The 18,389-nt window shown below is 36.6% G+C and overlaps 1 protein-coding gene across 4 annotated transcripts in view; it reads left to right on the top strand.

Annotated features, from left to right (window-relative positions):
* EIPR1 (EARP complex and GARP complex interacting protein 1) overlaps positions 1-18,389 on the top strand; it is a 91,885-nt gene that overhangs the window by 40,369 nt on the left and 33,127 nt on the right. For 3 of the 4 annotated variants that reach the window (XM_086461550.1, XM_086461548.1, XM_086461549.1), the window contains exon 4: positions 8,170-8,326. In XM_086461550.1, coding sequence (XP_086317676.1) covers positions 8,170-8,326 — 157 coding nt within the window. Of the gene's footprint in view, positions 1-2,626; positions 2,648-8,169; positions 8,327-18,389 lie in introns of those variants that run through there. The other variant, XM_086461551.1, reaches the window with a different exon arrangement.

The raw sequence follows: 18,389 nt of genomic DNA, 5'->3' as shown, positions 1-18,389 counted from the left end.
TGTGAATTTATTGTCACCTATGATCTGCATACTAACAACAAGGCTGCTGTTTACGCAGTGCTTTCCACAGGTGGGAGTAAGGAGACAACAGCTGAGTATGGAAGGTGTCCTGTGTATGAATATGTCTGGACTGTTGCATGTTACTGTTTTTCTACGAACTATTTCTACTTTTGGCTCCACTTGAAAACATACTTCTATTAGGATACAGAGTGAGCTGCTGTGTTATGTTTCTGCCCTGTTTCTGTGTCTTTATTTTTCAAAAATCAAAGGCTGTCTCTTGGTAGCTAAAAAGTGCGTCGAAGTGACGGAAAGAAAAATTAAACTGCCTACTACTCTTTGTTCCTGTGCATATCTCACCCCATGTATTTCAGAAAAATGTAAAATGAAAGACTACACAGGCATTTAGCACAAAAGTTGGAATTCTTAACCCAGAAAAAGTATGGTGTGTTGCTTTTCCTCCCTCTTTCTTTTGCCTTTCAAGGGCATGTTGTTGAATGGATAGAATATGGTTTACCTTTTTATGACTTTACTAAACTACTTACAAGGTTATTCCTTTTAAAAAAGATGTATACTTGAATAATTTGGGTTTTATTTCTTCATTTTATTAAACTAGAAGAAGGATGTTTACATTAATTAATAAGGAAGAGTGATAACTGTTTGTCTAATGGAAAGAAGGAGGCTTCTGAACACTAGCTGCTTGTTCCTGTCATACCGAGAGCATTAATGGGCACCAGCTGGGCTGTAGCTATAGCAGTTCTACTACTTCAGGCTCACACAGCAAGAGCTGCTGTGGCAATGCTGCAGAAGAGCCTCCTGTGCAGATTTAGGAAGTATACACTTCAGTTGTTGTTCCCTGGGCAACGGAATAACTGCAGCCAGCTGGCTTTGCACCACCTGAGCTGATCAAAGAGCAAACCCTGTCAGGCACTGATACTTCGTCTCCTCCAGCTTCAGTGTGAATGTCTGCAGGCAGTGATGTAGGAAGCATTGTCATTCAGGTTTCAAGGTTAAACACGGGGGAATGAAGTAGAATGACAGCAGAAAGTAAAATGAAAACATCGTTCCTATAGGTACTACCATCTGATATGTATAGGTATTGATTATAGAAAATTAATTCTAAAATACTGAATTACTAATATACAAATAAAACATGTTTTGAAAGTATTCAAAAAGAGAACAGGAGAGTACCAATAACGTGCTTGAATTCTGGGAGAAGGAAAAACAATCAAGGGTGATTTATCATATGTGTTTAGTTAAAGACCATAAAGAATGATTGAACACAAATTAAAATCCTTTGTAAAATGATACAGTTAGGGAGGACTGAGCAGAGCTGAATCTAGTCTGCTTTGGGCGACTGCTGTAATCTTCTGACAGGTCAAAACTGCAGTCGTTGTATGTGTCAGGGTGTACTTCAGTGGCATGGTAGGTTTTATTCGGCAAGTGGCGCCAGAAGAATGAAAGGTAGATGATTGAACAGCAGTGAACTGTAATGTTGCCTGTTGTGGACCAGTATAAGTGGGATCAAAATCCACTTGAGTCTGTCGGATGGGGGGGTGGGAGAGGCAGATGGTCGTGTTTCTGGTATGTCCGTTTAACTCTATTCTTACACTTTTCCCTTTATATTATGTCAACACCTACTTAACACTTTGCTTAAGAGGGGGATTGACTTCTTAAAATCCTGTTTTAAACTGTGTTGTCAAATAATGGAGATTGATATTGTTTTTAATCACTCCTCTTAAAATAAGTTTCTCATTTATTTTTTCTAATGTCTTTATTTACTGCCTGTGAAAGATACTAACTTCGCTTTTAGAGAGATTACTCCAGCAGGTGAACTGGTGGCAGGCAGAACATGGATAAGTCATAGTACTTCCTGACTGTTATTAATTTCTGGGTGTGCCTCAATCCATACCTGAAAGAGGAAGGCAATCGGAGCTGATGGGTTTTTGCATGTACTCAGACCTCCTCTTTGCTGAAACTGCAGAGTATTGATTAGCATCCACACTTCTGATGAGGATTTGGTTTTTATATTCCATATATTCTTTTTGGTTTTCCATTTCATATTTGTTTTAGGAATATTTGACTATTGGAAGTGTCTCCAAAGTAGTTTCAGATGGTTTTTTTGGCCTTTTTTTTTGTTTTGTTTAAACTCAAACCATCAAGCTTTTAAGAATAGCTTCTTTCTCTAACTTCCTTCCAAAAAACATATTTGAGGAGGGAGAATTTCAGTAAAGGGATTCAGTGTGAGAAAACAATGAAATTACTGGGTGGTTTTCAATTGGAGAATCACTTACAGCTCCAAGATAACAAGTATGCCTTTTTGCTCTTGATAATATAAAACCGAACAGTGACAAACTAGACTGCATCTTTCTTGTGCATCTATTCTGATTCATTGCATCAGTTGTCCAGATATCAATTGGTTGGGGTTGCATGTTATGTCCTTTTTAAAGCTGTTACTTAAGAATAAACTGTATTTTCTGAGAAGTCTGTATAAACAGATTTTTATGACACTGGATGTTCAGTTGAGCTCTTAAGTTTTGCAGTCTGTGGCATTTTGTGAAGGATTCTTTATAATAATTCTGAATTATTTAAAATTTTAGGTTCTTCTCTCTAAATCTGGAGACGTGACAGAGCTCACTTCTTCCATTATGTAAGTCTTTAACTGTATAAAGTGCTGAAGCAAAATCAAGGGTTGTGTGAAGTGCATAGACAATCCCTTCTTGCTTAAAAATCTGCAAATTCATAAAAAATTTTCCACAAGAATGGGAGTGACTTTCAGTGTCCTGAGCAAATGTATTGCATCTGGAATCAGCAGTCTGTGTTCTTATATCCACATTTTTCTTTTTACCTCTAGTCTCTAAGTGATTCTATACTTGTTGCATGCGATATAATGCTACTGAAGGAGTAATGAGTACTTGTAGTTAATGTTACATACATGTTTCTTTTCAAACTCCTGTTAATAACTTCCTGTTATGTTTAGCTTTCGGGCAGACTTTTTCTTTCCAGGCTTATTTCTTTGTCAGAGGCTAATACTTTAAATTGGAGCCACTTTCTGAGGGGAGCAGTGTTTGGAAGAAGATAAACAGGATGCTTTACCTGTCTACAACTTCCACTTTTTTGTGTGTGTGTGTTGGAACAGTTGGTAGTGGAAAGCTGAAAATTGTCATGGAAATAGCCCTCATTGAGAAGTCCTTTTCAGTGCTGCAGTGAAAATTGGTATCGATTTGACCAAGTTGTGACCCTTTGCAAATTGCATGCTCTGCATACAGAGTTTTCTCACTTGGCTCGACTTGTAAAGTAGGCATCTAAAGACAGCCTTGTGCTCTGTAACCGTGGTTATCTCTCTTAGGCTTTGGCTGAACTTGCCAAAGTTTGTTCCCTGTGGTTCCATGTGCGCCCTCATTGCTGCCAGCATCATGTGTAGTTGGTTCTGAACTCAGTGCTGTCAAAATGTGGGATTATTTGCTTATTCCTTGAATTCTGGTTGGCTTATTTGCAAGCCTGGATCATTTCAACAGAACCAAGTAGATGAAACTGTTTACAGTCTAGAGTGACTATAGCAGATGGTATCCTCTGACTGGGAGATAGTATTGATGAACTTGGAGGAAAAAGTGCTTCACAGGAGCTTGTTGCAGTTGAAACTGTACATCTAGCTCCATCCTTAGCTATGCCTAGCAAAAGGTATACTGAAGATACATGATGAATTAGACAAGGGATTTCTCTTGAATGAGGAGGAACAAATGTGACAAAGATTAAACATTTCATTGTCTCATTCCTGAATCATTTTATGTGAACAATGCTTTAGGAATAGAGTGGGACTCCCTTCTGCAAACCTTTCCCTTATTCTCTCTGAAAGTGTAACTTTCATGTTCTCAAGACAGGTTCAATAGTGCTTAGTTAAACTCAGTAACATTTTTCTTAATACTCTTAGTGATAAGATACAACAGAAACTAGCTTAACTGTATCCATTCACTTCTGCATTGCTGCTGTGACATAAATAAAAATTCTAGTTTCAATATGAAGTAAGGATGGAAAAGTGGTTTCCAACTATGTAAACAGCTTTAATGAAGGCATGGAAGCGTGACTTAAATAGACACTATGTGTCTTGTTTGTGGTGTTTTTTTTTCTTTTACAGAATAATTGGCATTGTCATTTAAATATTACATTCATATTGGTCTCTTAACATCTACCACTTGTCATTTTGTATGTGTATGTGCAGTAGGGTGATGTGAAGATAGTAAAAGAAGGGAAAATCTGGAGTTTCTCTTTGCCTGTAGGTATTTTGGTAAGCAATAGTACTACAAAGGTGGTAGTGAAATGACTTAGTAATACTGGATTTTCAAACTTTTAATGTGATCACTTGGGAAATAAGGCTATATGGGTAGTTCCACAATTACTGTATATTGCTGGAGAGGTGCTCATACAGCCATAAGAAGCTTGATGTGGGACTTGGATTTCTATGCAATGAGAGTTATCTTATGTGTATGGATTCCTCTAGGTTTGTTGCTAGTGGTTATTTGAGTAAGAGGAATTGTGACCCACAGAAAAGCTCCACTTCATCTGTCATAATGGAGTGACACTTTCACTCAGCACTAGTGTTTGCCTTCTCTTTTACCGGGGATAAAATGGTATCTTTTAAAATGTTCCTTATATAAAAGGAAATTAAACCTTCCTTAAGGCCAACCGTATCTAAAATTACTTCTATGGGAGGCCATGGCAAATCTGTTTTGGTTTCGCACGTTTGGTACTTAGTATAAGTGTCAAAACTGGAATAAGTACATAAAAAGTGTAAGGAGAAATTAACAGTGCTCTGAATGAAGTCTCTGCTCTACAGATTGCAGCCCTGTATCTAACTCCACAATTCATCCAAAGTTTAAAATTAGAATCTGAAGATTTGTGATGCGTATAGAGTTGTTCATGATGGGTAGTCATTCAAAGGCTGGGAAGCGGGCTCTCATTTCCCATGACCATCTTCAAACCCAGCTGAAAGCAGATGATAATGTCCGTGCTGGTTGTTAAGTTCTGTGCATGGTGGCTCTTCATGTTGTTCCTTTCTGATGCACAGTGAATTTCATCCTTCACCACTAGTCCTGATGAAGTGAAACAGGCGTGGAACGGCACAAAATTCTGTGCTGACCTGTACTTCAGACCCTTTTACTGTTACCAGTTGTTTACAGGAATAGCTATGTTATAAGAGGAAGTGGAGGTAATAAACCTATTTTGTACATGTACAGTGGTATCATGAGAACAAACTTTTTGTAAATACCAAAATGTAATTAATGTAGTCACGAGCAGGAAGTAAAATTTTTCTGTTTATAGTGAAAAGAAGTGACAGCTACCTCACTGAGCCTTTCTTAATGTTAATTAAAAGTAGATTTATTTTTTCTGTTTCTATTTCTGTAAACATGAACAGAAGAGAATAACAACTAATACCCCTATTTGAGAAAGAATGACTGACTGCTGTGCTGTTGGGATCCCTAGTAAGTCTGATAGGTATCGTTAATTTTAGAGTTGTGTTTTAAATATGTGTGCAATGTACAAGACTTGGAGCGATTTTCTTTTTTTTTTTTTTAATTATAAAAATTTAATATTAAGTAATTGCCTAACATACTACATAATAACAGCCATTAACACAGAAATACACTGTGGTCAAATTACATTTCAAAAAGATAAGCTTCAGTTGTGTTCTGGAAGAGCAAATGTCATCTGATACATATCATATCATCAGAGCACTTGAACAACTTTCCGGAGAGGACACTATATGCTGAGCTCCAAGGGATGGCATAGATAGGTCTGCAAAATGTGGAACTCAAATAAACTTGTTTTTTACTCAAGCGAATCTCTTCTACCTGGAGTTTCAAGATGCACTTCAATCTTGCTCCTTAGCAGCGTTTGTACTAATAATTTGAAAACAAATATAAAACCTACGTAGAGTTGCTGCACACAATAAAAATTGAAGCAGATTCATTTCATTGGTGGCTTTTAACAACTGTCAAAGCACCAAAGTGTTATAGGAGCCTAGGTCACATGAAGTTTGAGGGATCCCTTTCAACATCCCTCAGTCTTCAAACCAGTGCTTGTTTAGTTGTTTTATGACTTTCAATCTGGAAATCTGATTGTGCAAGAAGCAAAATATTAAAAAAAAAAATAAAATTTCTAGGAACACACGATCAGAATTTCAAAATGTTCCAGTTTTAAGAAGTTAAAGTGACATTTCAAGGCTGTCTTAAGACTTGTGATGCTGTGCTGAGAGGAAAAATGGCTTAAGAAATGTTTAGTTTGTTTTCCTTGATTTGCTTTTGGGGTTCTCTGCATAGATCTTTATGATAATGGGAAAGCTAATGCTTTATACGCGTGGTGCAGACCTGTCAGTAATTATAATCTACCAGAAACTTCTCTGTGGTATTCTGTCACATACTGAGTATCGAGGCAAAACGTTCAATAAATCTCACATTCTTGTTTAGATCACTTTGTTTAGATTATTTATTTTGTATGACGTACAGTGCGAGCTGTGCGTTGATTTGCCCTTTGCTAAAGGAAGGTAGCCATCTGCTGCTGCTTCCTCCTCTTCGTTCAGTGGCGCATGGATTTAGAGTAAAAGATTTGCATCAAATGATTTGGAAATAGCTGTTCAGTTAGCATGCACTACAATTTGTAAAAGTTCAGTTAAGTGTTAGTAAATAAGGGATTACCCGTCATCTTTAGATGTGTGATCTCCTGATACTGTATTTGACTTGTATATGCCAAATTACTGTAAATAGTTATATGCATCATACATGTATTTTATGTTTAATACAATCTGTCAAATGCCTAGCTGAATTCTGTGCTTGAATTTGAAGTCCTTCTCCTCCCCCTGTTTCTTTCTCACAGCAATGGCCTTTTTCTTTTACTGGTTTGACCTAACTACCTTTGGCTTTTATTTTACATGGCTGCTTCTTAAACATGTCTGCATTTTTGCAGTTTGGGCTTATTTACTACTTATCAATTACTTTTTGTCCTAGTCTCTGTTGTTTGGGTGCCTTTTTTGCATATAGAATATCCAGATTGACAACCTTTATAATAGAGACTTTTTTTCCCTCATTAATGTCATTTTAGCCTAAGAAGGCCTTTTTCTCAGTTACCGTCATTCCTCTTGAAAACGCTCTTGTAACAATTGTTCCTGTTTTCCTTTCCACTGGTGTAAGTTGGCCACATCTGCTTGTGGCTCTGTAATCAGGCATTCTGCACTAAAGTCAGCGAAAACTTACTTGGAGACAGACCTGTGAGAAAGTGGCACGTGAAATGATCTCAGAACAGAAACCATGTCACTCGCTGCTGCTTGTTCTCTGGTCTTTTTGTTATAACACATCCTCCAGCAGGTAGTTGCTCCCTCTGCTTTTGCTTAACATAGCTATGGTTGGTGCCTTTGTTCCCACTGTAGTGGATAACACTGATCCATTTGTCTTCTGTGAACCCTGGACCAGTAGCTGGAACCATATGAACATATGCAGTGCTGCTCTGGTCTCCTCCCATTCTGCACTGTCACAAATTGCTGTGTTGGGTGATGGGCAATGCCATATGTGCGTGGACCATATGGTATTTTCTCCTCAATCTACAGTTGACTTGTTCATCATACGTTGTAATTGTTTGCTGTATGCGTGTAAGTTCAGTTTGTCTTTTGGAAGCTGTTTTTATTTGCTAGTATTAGAGGAGTTGTATTTACATGGAAAACTTAATTTTGCAATAAACAGCTATTGGTGGTAAAGGATACGACATAATGCTATAGATTCAACTGAAGATAACCCTTAAAAGGAACATGTTAAAATAACATCTAAATCCTTATTGTTAAGGAATTGAGCAATGTAACTTGTGTTTCATTTTCATTAACATCGATATAAGGAATGAAGCTTGGAAAACTTGCATCCTGAAGAGTTACGTTTTCATGAGCACTGAATTTTGCCTTCAAACAGGGTGAAGCGCATTAAATGTGTGCTAATTATGAGTTTTGCAGCAACTTGACTGCTAGCTTGAGGTGTGTGTCTGTATCCACATTTTGCATTCTTTGAATTAATCTTTTTAAATATTTTAAACAGCAGATGTGCGTTGCTTATAGATTTGTGTAAATGTTGATGCACTGTATACAAAATACGTCTCCCATACAATGATCTGTTGACATTATTCTCTGTTGCTTAGCTTCAGACAGTAAAGTCATGACATGTGCTGCTGTTTGGAGGATGCCGAAGGAATTGGAATCAGGCAGTCATGAATCCCCTGATGATTCATCAAGCAACACTCAAACCCTGGAGCTACTCTGTCACCTTGACAACACAGCCCATGGCAATATGGCCTGGTAGGATTCTGCATATTTTATACTCCTAGAAAAAGCCTAAAGCGTAGATCTGTGCTGTTAGTTTTGTGCAGATTTATATTGTAGAAGCTGTGCTATACACTTTAAACTATTCAGTCTTTAAAAAAAAAAAAGGTACAAATTGGATTTTTAGTCCCAGATGTTTCATAGATTAAAAACATTTATTACAGTCCTGCAAACACATATGGAGTAACAGCCTGTGTACTGTTTTAATGTGTTTCTCCCCACCTGCCCCCATCTAAAATCTTTGTTGCACAAAGGTATAATACTTAACATTTCAGTCTTTTTATGGAATATAAATTTGATGTTGCACTTCAGTCTTTGTTTTTCAGTCTTCACTCAACTGATTTGGTGTGAGTGCAAGTAATTTATTGTTTGTTAAGGATAAGAATTCATTATATTATATGGTGCCTGTTTAACTACTCTTTTCTGTTGCCTAAGAAGAGAGCTTCGATACTGCAGAGGGTATTACAGAGGTTTGTTTTTAGAAGAAAGTTAAATGTGTCCATTGTATATTTGCAAGTTCTTTGCTTTATGGGTATGTATGTAACATGTTCCCACTGCTTCCTGAACAGATGCAGGGCAAAGAAATGTTAATATACTCAGTCTATATTTTGCCAACTACAGTCTTGTTAGACAATTTTAGGACCACCTGACCATCTTCCACTGGCACGAAAAGTTAAAACCATAAGAATATGGTCTGCTGTAGTCCCAGGAGTGTCAGTCTGTCAGAAAGAATATGAAGTAGGAGGTGACCATGCAAATTGTACGATCCACTTCATAATTATCAGAGTTTTAAGAAAAAAATGTGGAACAGCAGATTTTTGTAAATGAAATGTGACAACTCTGAACTGAAACTGAACAAGGATAACGCAACATCAATGTTGGATATTGCTTTAAGTGTCTTACGTAAGAGTGGAAAGAGCTTCTTTGGTTTCTGCATTCAGACACCTGCTGTGTAAGGTATCCATCATAATCTCGTTATACTTAAATATATTCTGGTCAGAGTAATTTTAAATTATATCAAAAGGGAACAGTACTTAAAATCAGTCTCTGTTCCTTTTCCAATCTGGCCGCATAAAAATTTCTATTCATTAGCTAGCTAGTAAAAAAAAAAAAAAAAGTAGACTTTAGAAGTGATAGTTAATTCAGTTGATTTTTAATTATGTCATACATTGAACCATAAGTTTTAAGCATCTATTTCTAGCCACTGGTTTCTAGTTTTAGCCTTATAGATTAAATTTCAACTAAAAAAAAAAAGTATATGGAAGGTAGTATTTATTAGGTGTTCTTGGAAAAGATTGGTCATATCAGTGTATTCAAAAGCAGCTTAGACAACGCATTTTAGAATACACTGATATGTCCAATCTTGTCTTGAATGTTAAATTTCATCATGGTAGTATCTTTTAATTCTTTGCTACTCATGTTCATATTAATACTTATCTTTAACTATTTGATTATATTAAACAATTTCCATTTTATTTTTGAAACTTTTTGATAATTATTTTCCAATATACTTGGGAATATTATTTTTTGTTTGTTTTTAGTCTTCACATTTTACCCCTTATGATTTGTACTTTTTGTCTTTTAGTTTTCCATAATCTGTTTCTATCTGATGCTGGGATGCCAGAACTCTGTGTGGTAGCTTGATCACCAGAGGAGGAATAAGGGGCATATCACTGCTTTATATCAGGATATGAATTTATGTGAATGCCCAAAATAATTTTTTTCCTCTAATATAGTTGTAGCAAGTTCATGTGCAATTTTGTCTCCTTTCTGACCTTGTTCAGGACTAGTGCTCAAAAATATCTGCTACCATTTAATACACATTATTTATGTATGTGTGTATGTATATACACATAACATTGAAAATGTCCTATGTTAGAGAGGGATAAAAGGTACAAGCAGAGTATTTGGCATTAGTACTCTTCACATCATCTGAGGCAAACACAGCTGAGTTAGAGGATCTTGTTCTAGAGCAGCCTTTTCTATTCCTGTCTCAATCATAGTGGAAACAGCTCACATAAATGAGTAAAATAAATATTTTTGTGCCAAATGTGTGTCACTTGACAAGCCATGTCTCACTGAGTGGTGTGTTGACTACGAATAGCAACTTAAATATTCTTTTCTATTACACATTTCAGATGTTTAGAAAAATATGGAACTGCTTTAGACACTTATGGTACAATTGTTGTTGGAACCAACCGTAAATCGGAAAAGCAGTTTTCCTCAATGCAAAGTGTAAATACTTTTCAAATGTCAATGTAAGACCAACGTTCTGGTGTATACAGTTGCTTTGTGTGAGGTCAGTGGTGGTCTGGCATCATACACTCGCAGTAAGAAGGGCAATATGTATTGTGGCTCTGGTCATTTGCTTTGCCATTAGAGCATACTCTCGTACCTTTTTCTCACAAAACAGAGGCTGAACACTGCACCCAGCGGTTCAACATGACCACGTGCACTTTAAGGAGGTTGTTTAATCCACAGAGTGCAGTGGAATGTTTTACCACAACTGCTACCCTTGTTAAGGGTGGAAAAGCTTTTAAGCCATGGTAGCTTTTGGAAGTATACGTTTTAGATTTGTCAAAGACTTAATTTTTATAATTAATTTTGAAATTGATTAGTCAGAATGCAAGCTTAAAAAGAAAGAGTAAAAACATAAACAGGGCTTTTATTACAACTTTATATGCTGGGCAGGGAAGAGTGCTGTAGTTGACAGTACAGTTTAGAGGTGCAGACTGTAATGCTGATCTCTGCCTTTGTGGCAGCTAGTATGAGCTTCTGTCAATCCAGATGGCCCATGGGAAGGTATTTTTTGTGTCTCAGCATCCATAGCACAGATGCTTCACAATGTTCATGGATCTGGGTTGCAGATCGTAAGTAATTGAGATTTATCTATAATTAAAAGGAAAAAAACGAACTATCTTGAAAATGCAACTGGTTATGTACTCTGGCATCCACTGCCTGTCCCAAGGCTTTATTTGCTTATACTTTTGGTTGTATTTTCCCTGCTCTGCTTTATTTTATTTCTTAACTTCTTTTCTTTAAGGTTTATCTTCTTGTATTGTTTTTATCTTCCATTAAGAAAGCCTCATCATTGAAAAATTACCTCACAGATTTTTCTGTTTCTAATATCATGTACTAGGGAACGCAAGGGGGAGATTTTTTCCCGTGTCTGGTGTGTCAGGTATTGGTTTTGCTCAACTGTTCAGTGGTGTTAAGAACAGATCCTGTATTTCCTTACCTTTATCTCATCCTTTATGGAATACTTTGGTCAAATGTCTCTGAAATTTCTTATTGAAAACTCACAGGGACATACTTAATACCAATTCACTTCTGTGCACCAAGACCAAAAGAGCATTTCCAGTCAATTGTGACTAAAATCCTAGACTTTTCTCGTGTGTGTCTGAAAACTGTGCCCCTCCTGCTCAAGATCTTGTGAAATAAATTTCTAGTCTTGACAAAACCTATAACAAAAATATGATCTCTGAGACATTACAAGCAAGTGAAAAACAAATGTGCTTTTCTACAGTTCTATTTTATCTGGATTGCATGAGTCACTGCGTTTAAAAATTAAGCATAACTTTTTGCTTTTAGTTACTGAAATTGTTTTCTGCCTCTAAGCTTTGAATCTGGACCTGTCAGAATTTTTACTTGAACTATTGTAGGGCATAGAGTTCAGAAAATTAGGCAGATGCTTAAATTAGGCAAACAAATAGGCCTATTGATTGCTGTGTTTGGTTCAAGCCTAAGATTTATTTTTTTTTTATCCTTTACCTACTGTTCCTCATGTGAGCCAAAATGCAAAGATTTTGAGTGCGAAATTTCCAAGTTAATTACTTAGAGTGAAAAACCCCAGAGATACATGGGGATTTGTGTGTTTAAAAAAAAAAAAGCCTTTTCTGTAAACTCATTTTGTAGATAAATATATGTATCCACACAGTGCTACACATGTATAACCGTAGGTATATTGCTTTATGCAATGTTTTAAGATTCAGTAATTGAGGGAACTTGCCATTGGGTATCTGGCAAGAAGCAGTCTAAGGTACAGTCTGGGTAGGAGAGGCCAAGGAAACAGAACAGCAGTTAATGAGATTTTGATTACTCTTCTGAGTGCAGCTTGGAGGAATCCCTAAAACTGTGTTACATTAAAATCCTGAAGACTTATGTTTTAGCAGTAACCTACTGTTCTACTTCTTTCTCTGTTTTCCTACAAGCTTTTTATGATAGTAGACTTGACGGGATAGTCCTTGGAGAAGGAGGATACTACAGGCCATGAGAGAAAGTGTAATCTCTGCGATCTTGAATTTAGAACTCAGCAAGGACTTCTTTTGTCAGAAGTAAAGGTGCAAAGCTGAAGTTTCTCCTCTGGCATCTGCTGGAAGCAGGCTTACCTATATCTACTAACATCCTACTTTTTGCTTTCCAAATTTGGCAGATATAAAATAGGGTAGATGCTGATCAGTAGCAAGGCTTGAGCTTCAAAATATTGGGGGTCAAATGAAGTAATTTGGATGGTGGTCCATGGAGTAACTTTGGAATAAAATAAAGCAAAATAAGTAAGAGGAAAGGTGGAAAAAGTAGTGTTGTGGTTTAACCCCAGCCAACAGCTAAGTACCACACAGCCATTTGCTTACTCCCCCTATGGTGTTATGGGGGAGAGAATCAGAAGAGTAAAAGTGAGAAAATTTGTGGGTTGAGATAAAAGCAGCTTAACAGGTAAAGCAAAAGCTGTGCGCCCAAGTAAAGCAAAACAAGGAATTCATTCGCCACTTCCCTTGGTCAGACAGGTGTTCAGCTGTCTCCAGGACAACAGGGCTCTTTGGGTTACTTGGGAAGAAAAAACACCATCATTCTGAATGTCCCCCCTTTCCTCCTTCTTCCCCCAGCTTTAATATGCTGAGCGTGACATCATATGGTGTGGGATATCCCTTTGGTCACTTAGGGTCAGCTGTCCCAGCTGTGTCCCCTCCCAACTTCTTGTGCACCCTCAGCCTACTCTCTGGTGGGGTGGTGTGAGGAGCAGAAAAGGCCTTGACTGTGTGCAAGCACTGCTCAGTGATAACTAAAACATCCCTGTGTGGTCAACACTGTTTCCAGCACAAATCCAAAACACAGCCCCATACCAGCTACTATGAAGAAAATTAACTCTACCTCAGCCAAAATCAGCACACGTAGGTACAACTGTAAAGGGAAAATTAATGGAAATTATAAAGACAAGAAAAGTGGGAGCTCAATTGTGAGTTGTGGGATGTCTTGAAAGGTAAGGAATGAAGAATTCATGTTTTATATAGAAAATGACTGTCAGCTGCTAAAAGAGTTGGAAAGGGATGAATATGTTAGGAATAATGATTACTTCATTAAGTTTCTCTCCTTGCTGAAGTTGAGGTTTTTTTAGTGTATCCCACTCAATCAATCCTCTATATGGACTTGCAAATATTACCACATGTAAGAGAAATCAGAGAGGAAGTCAAATTATAATCTTTTAAAAAAGTCACAGATGTCTCAAGAACCCTGGGGTGTTTGTCACTAATATATTAGACTAGAATGTTGAATTGGCAAAGCAGAAAGTTACTATAAATGAGCTATTCTCACGGACTTTTTAAGTACTTACATTTTATTTGGTATTTTATCTAAGGTCTCCAAATAGTGTACTGAGAAGTACTGTCTCTTCATTGGCTGTGTCATTGCACAGTATGGAGCACCCTCATTAAGGTCAGCTTTCTACAGAAGTACAAATTTGCTATAACAGTCCTTTCAACTTGAATGGAAGTTTATTTTGTTTAAGATACACAAGATAATATACATAACACTGTTGCTTCAATTTAATCATGTTCATTCCGTTAATGAACACAGTGACCCGATGAAAGTTAAGCACGTTTGTAATTCATGCCCTGAAGACAGGTGAGTAAGAGCATTCCAGAAGTGAGATCCAGAAGTGTTTTACTTATTCTTTTGGCCTTTAAAATAGTATTTTTTTAAAAAATTACAAACACACTCCAAAACATTGTCTCAAGTAAAAAAGCCAAGAAGTAAGAGAATCTGAAATTCAAAAGAAAAGTGAAAATGATGTTTTTAATAGCTCTAACACTTTCACATTGCATTCAGGTAACACTTCATTTCCTGTCATGATGTTGGTCGTGTTAATTCTTCTATAGTACCCCTCTGTTAGTCATCAGAATATATATGTTAAAATTCTGATTTAGTGTTTCATTTAAAAAAAAAAAAAAGTCCAAAAGAATTTAGTGGTCTATAGCTAATTAACTTAAACCCAAAAGTAACATTTCTTTTAAGAGGATCATATGGTTTTGAATATATGGTATATTAAGTGTTATATATGCTTTATAGCGAAGGCATGCAATAAATGCAATCGTAAACTTTTTTGGTTTTAAAACCTTATCATATTTTAACACTTCATATTTCCCAGTACTAGAAATATAATTGTGAGGAATCCATCTGATATTTGTATTGAGGTTTCTTTGAGAGTGTCAGGAGTGCCAACTGCGTGGGCTGGGGTATGAACTGAACTCCTGGGGTTTTTAGGTTTTTTGTAACAGCTGTCCAGCTGATACTAATTGTGTCACAGGCCCTTCAATTTCTTCACACAATGCACAAAATTTCAGAGCTATCAGGAGAAACATATTGGTGAACCTGATTAACTACAGACAGTTTCAAAAAATTATCAGCATTTAAGAATTATTCTTCCACATCTGGTTCATTCCACTCATTTACGTTCTCCATCAGCCACCTCTGATATAAAGATGAAATATAGAGAAAGTTTTTTTTGGAGAAACTATATGACAAGTATTTTCACTGGGAATGTAGTTTACAGCTGCTTATAAGTACTGTCACTCTCCCATTTATATTCTGGTAAAAATTTTAACTGTATCTTATGTTCTAGTTCTTTCCCTTTTCCCTTCTTAATTCTGTGCAATATCCTGAATTCTATATAGGATTTTGCTCTCTTGCATCTTTGATTATCCTTTATTGTAAATAAATCTACATATTGTATATAAATCCAAATGTTCAACTATTCATTGTCTCTTTCTCGCATCATCTCTCTCCCCCTTTTATCATCCTCTAAAACGTGGCTCACCAGTAGAGTGATTTGTAACACTCATGTCTCTCTTTCATTCCCTTGAATGTTTTTGGTAATTTTGAGTGGTTAGTATTGTGCAAGTTTACAACTTTAAGCTATTGAATGTGATTGCACATACTAGGGAATAATTGCAATTCATTAGTTGGATAGGGAAATAATAAAACATTGTGTTATGTGCCTTGTTTATTATGTTAATTTTTGATTAGGATTTATTTGACTCTAGTCTTGTAAAGCTGAGAGCAACTTAATGAAAGTAAAATCTGACACCGAAGCAAACACTAAGGGACAAATATGCTGTATTTCATGTATGTGGACTTGCCCTATGTATTCAGTTAACTTATGACCACTGCTGATGTTTCATGTGCTTAATATGAAAATTAGTTTTGTTGAAATGTTTGTAGTTGTTTTTGTTTCTTGGATTTGTAAATCATGATACAGAAAATAGTACAGAAATTACGTTCCTCTACAAGTAAAAAATAATGGGTTTGTAGAGTACTGTTTCACTTCTCCTTCCCAACTTGAAAGTAGTTTTTTGCTTCAGTTCTCACTGTGTTGTCATATTCTTCCCTAGTCTTGCTGCCAAATTAGTTGACATTTTTTCCCCACTGAAAGAAAATTGAACTACTTTTAAAGATTATTTTTTTTTCCTATTTATAGAGCCACTTTAGCTATTCTTAGCACTAAAAAAAAAAAAAAATTTAAAAAGAATCAAGGTTGCAGTCTGCCTCAACTGATTTTGCAGGTTAAATAGATACCAGCTGGTTTTATTTTCGTTTTTTTTTTTTTATTGAATTGCTTAAAAGGTTAGTAGGAAATGTTAAAACAATAACGTTGAAGAACTGTGGAAAAAATTAGTTATGCAGGAGAATTTTATATGTTCATGAAGAACTAGCTTTGAACAGATGTCCCTCTTTTCTTGGTCTTGGACTCCAGTTTGCTGTCCAAAACCCCATTAAGCATTTATTATTTAGAATATTTTTTCCTCAGAGTAGAATTCTTTCCTAGGACAATATTCTGGGATGATTATAGATGAAGTAATATTGCTGACACTTTCTTACATGGTAGTTAAAAATTCAGGGCTTTGAAATGTCTTTTGGATGAAAAAATTGATCCTTTTACATTTGTCATTGTAAAACGTGTGTGAGAACTTAAGGGGTGCTCTGCAGCCTCAAGCAGTCCATCCAGCCCAGTGTTCAGTCTCGGGCAGTGGTGATGGAGAGGTTTTCTAGTGAAACCACACTAGCTAGAGTTCCAGCCACTTCTTGCAGTCTGTTTACCTCAAATTCCCCCAGTATCCACAGTCACTGGATTAGGGGTGTTAGAGGGTACATCTGTGCCAGGTCTGTGTAAACCTTTATCCTTCTTGGTTTTGCTGTTCTTTTGAACAGGAGGAGTGGTGATTTTCCTCAACTATCAATGTAGATCCTGTGCAATAATAACTTTCTTCCTAGGCACATGTTTCAAACCATTGGAGAAATGTACTCGGAAGAATATTCAGGTTTTTTGGTGTTTTTCCCCCCGTCCAACCATGCAGATGTCCTGTTTGTTACAGACAGCAATAAATTAGCAATGATATGCTGTATCTATGTTGCCATCTTTTAAAAATACCATATGAAAACACTCGAATTGTCCCCTGAAAAGTAGACATGCGTTTCCTTTAAAATAAGTGTGCAGAGATTGCTCTTGCCACTCCAGCTGTTTCACAAATAAGCCTTGTTTCTTTATGTTAGTACATGGAAAAACTGTTGGCATCGTGCGGGCTCTAGAGGCTGGGCAGGACTTTTACCTGACAGCTCCCTGTGTGCTTGCCTGACAAACATTCATACTACTAAAAAGTTTTTCTGAGGCTGACCACCTTATTGATCTGTGACAGACGAGCCAGTTATATGTTCCTTTCATGACATGTCACGTATTCATAATAGTCACTTTGGGTTTTTTCTAAGCCCTGTTCAAGGAAGAGAATGAAAATGATGTCCATGGCAGCAGCTGCTCCACAAGCAGTATGTTGTAGAATGATAGAGGTTACATGACTTCTGTCCATCTGCTTTGGAAACGAATCCTAGGTTTACACAAAGTTTTCCCACCCCCTTCCAATTTCATTGAAGAAACTCATATATGTGCTGGGGGGTTCTGTTCTTCTACATGTGCTGTTTATTGTATGTAGCAGTTAACTCTGGGTGACGCTAATCTGTCATTGGTGTCTGCTTATGTGAAATGTGTTAGTCTTACTTTGAAGCTTTTTTTCCTGTTGGTGTCAAGAAAGAAGGTGAAAACAACTTCTAATACTCATGTAGATCATTAAACTGTGCATACTTTTTCAAACAGTTCTTATTTGATTCTCTGGCTGTGTTTCTTGTCCAATGTGTGTTGTCAATTGATTCTTTTTCATATTAATAAATAGGTTTCAGCTCCTCAGTGAGTTGTTCCTAAAGCTGTTAAAACGATTTGGCTTTGTAATAGTATCTGCAAATCCTCCAAGCAGATATACAGGTTTATGCTGAAGTGCTTTTTCTAGCATGGGATATAGAGTTCAGCAGGTATCATAAACTGTGCTGCTAAAACACTGTGTTCCTACAGTAACTTAACTGCATATACTCTAGACGTTTTGTTATTGTAGGTACGTCACCGAAAAAACCCTACAGCTATCATGTGTTCTGCTGACTCAGCACATGTATCTCATATGGACTTATTATGGTTCTAAAACACTTGCAAAAAGAAGAAAGAACTTCCAAAATGTTTTAAAATAGCTATTGAGTCCTCAGCTATTTCAGCCATCAGTAACAGTAGGATAAGTAAAAATACTACTGTAAAATATTCAGTGTAGTAATCTTTATGTTAGTACATGGAAAAACTGTTGGCATTGTGCGGGCTCCAGTTTACTGGAAAATGTGTTGTCTGTATGTGGTAATTCATTTGTCAGTTACTCAGGTTGGATTGACAAAATAT

This window comes from Leptosomus discolor, chromosome 2, assembly GCF_034619465.1.
Source record: "Leptosomus discolor isolate bLepDis1 chromosome 2, bLepDis1.hap2, whole genome shotgun sequence".
Lineage (NCBI taxonomy): Eukaryota > Metazoa > Chordata > Aves > Leptosomiformes > Leptosomidae > Leptosomus > Leptosomus discolor.
This window is presented reverse-complemented; position numbering and strand designations above follow the sequence as displayed.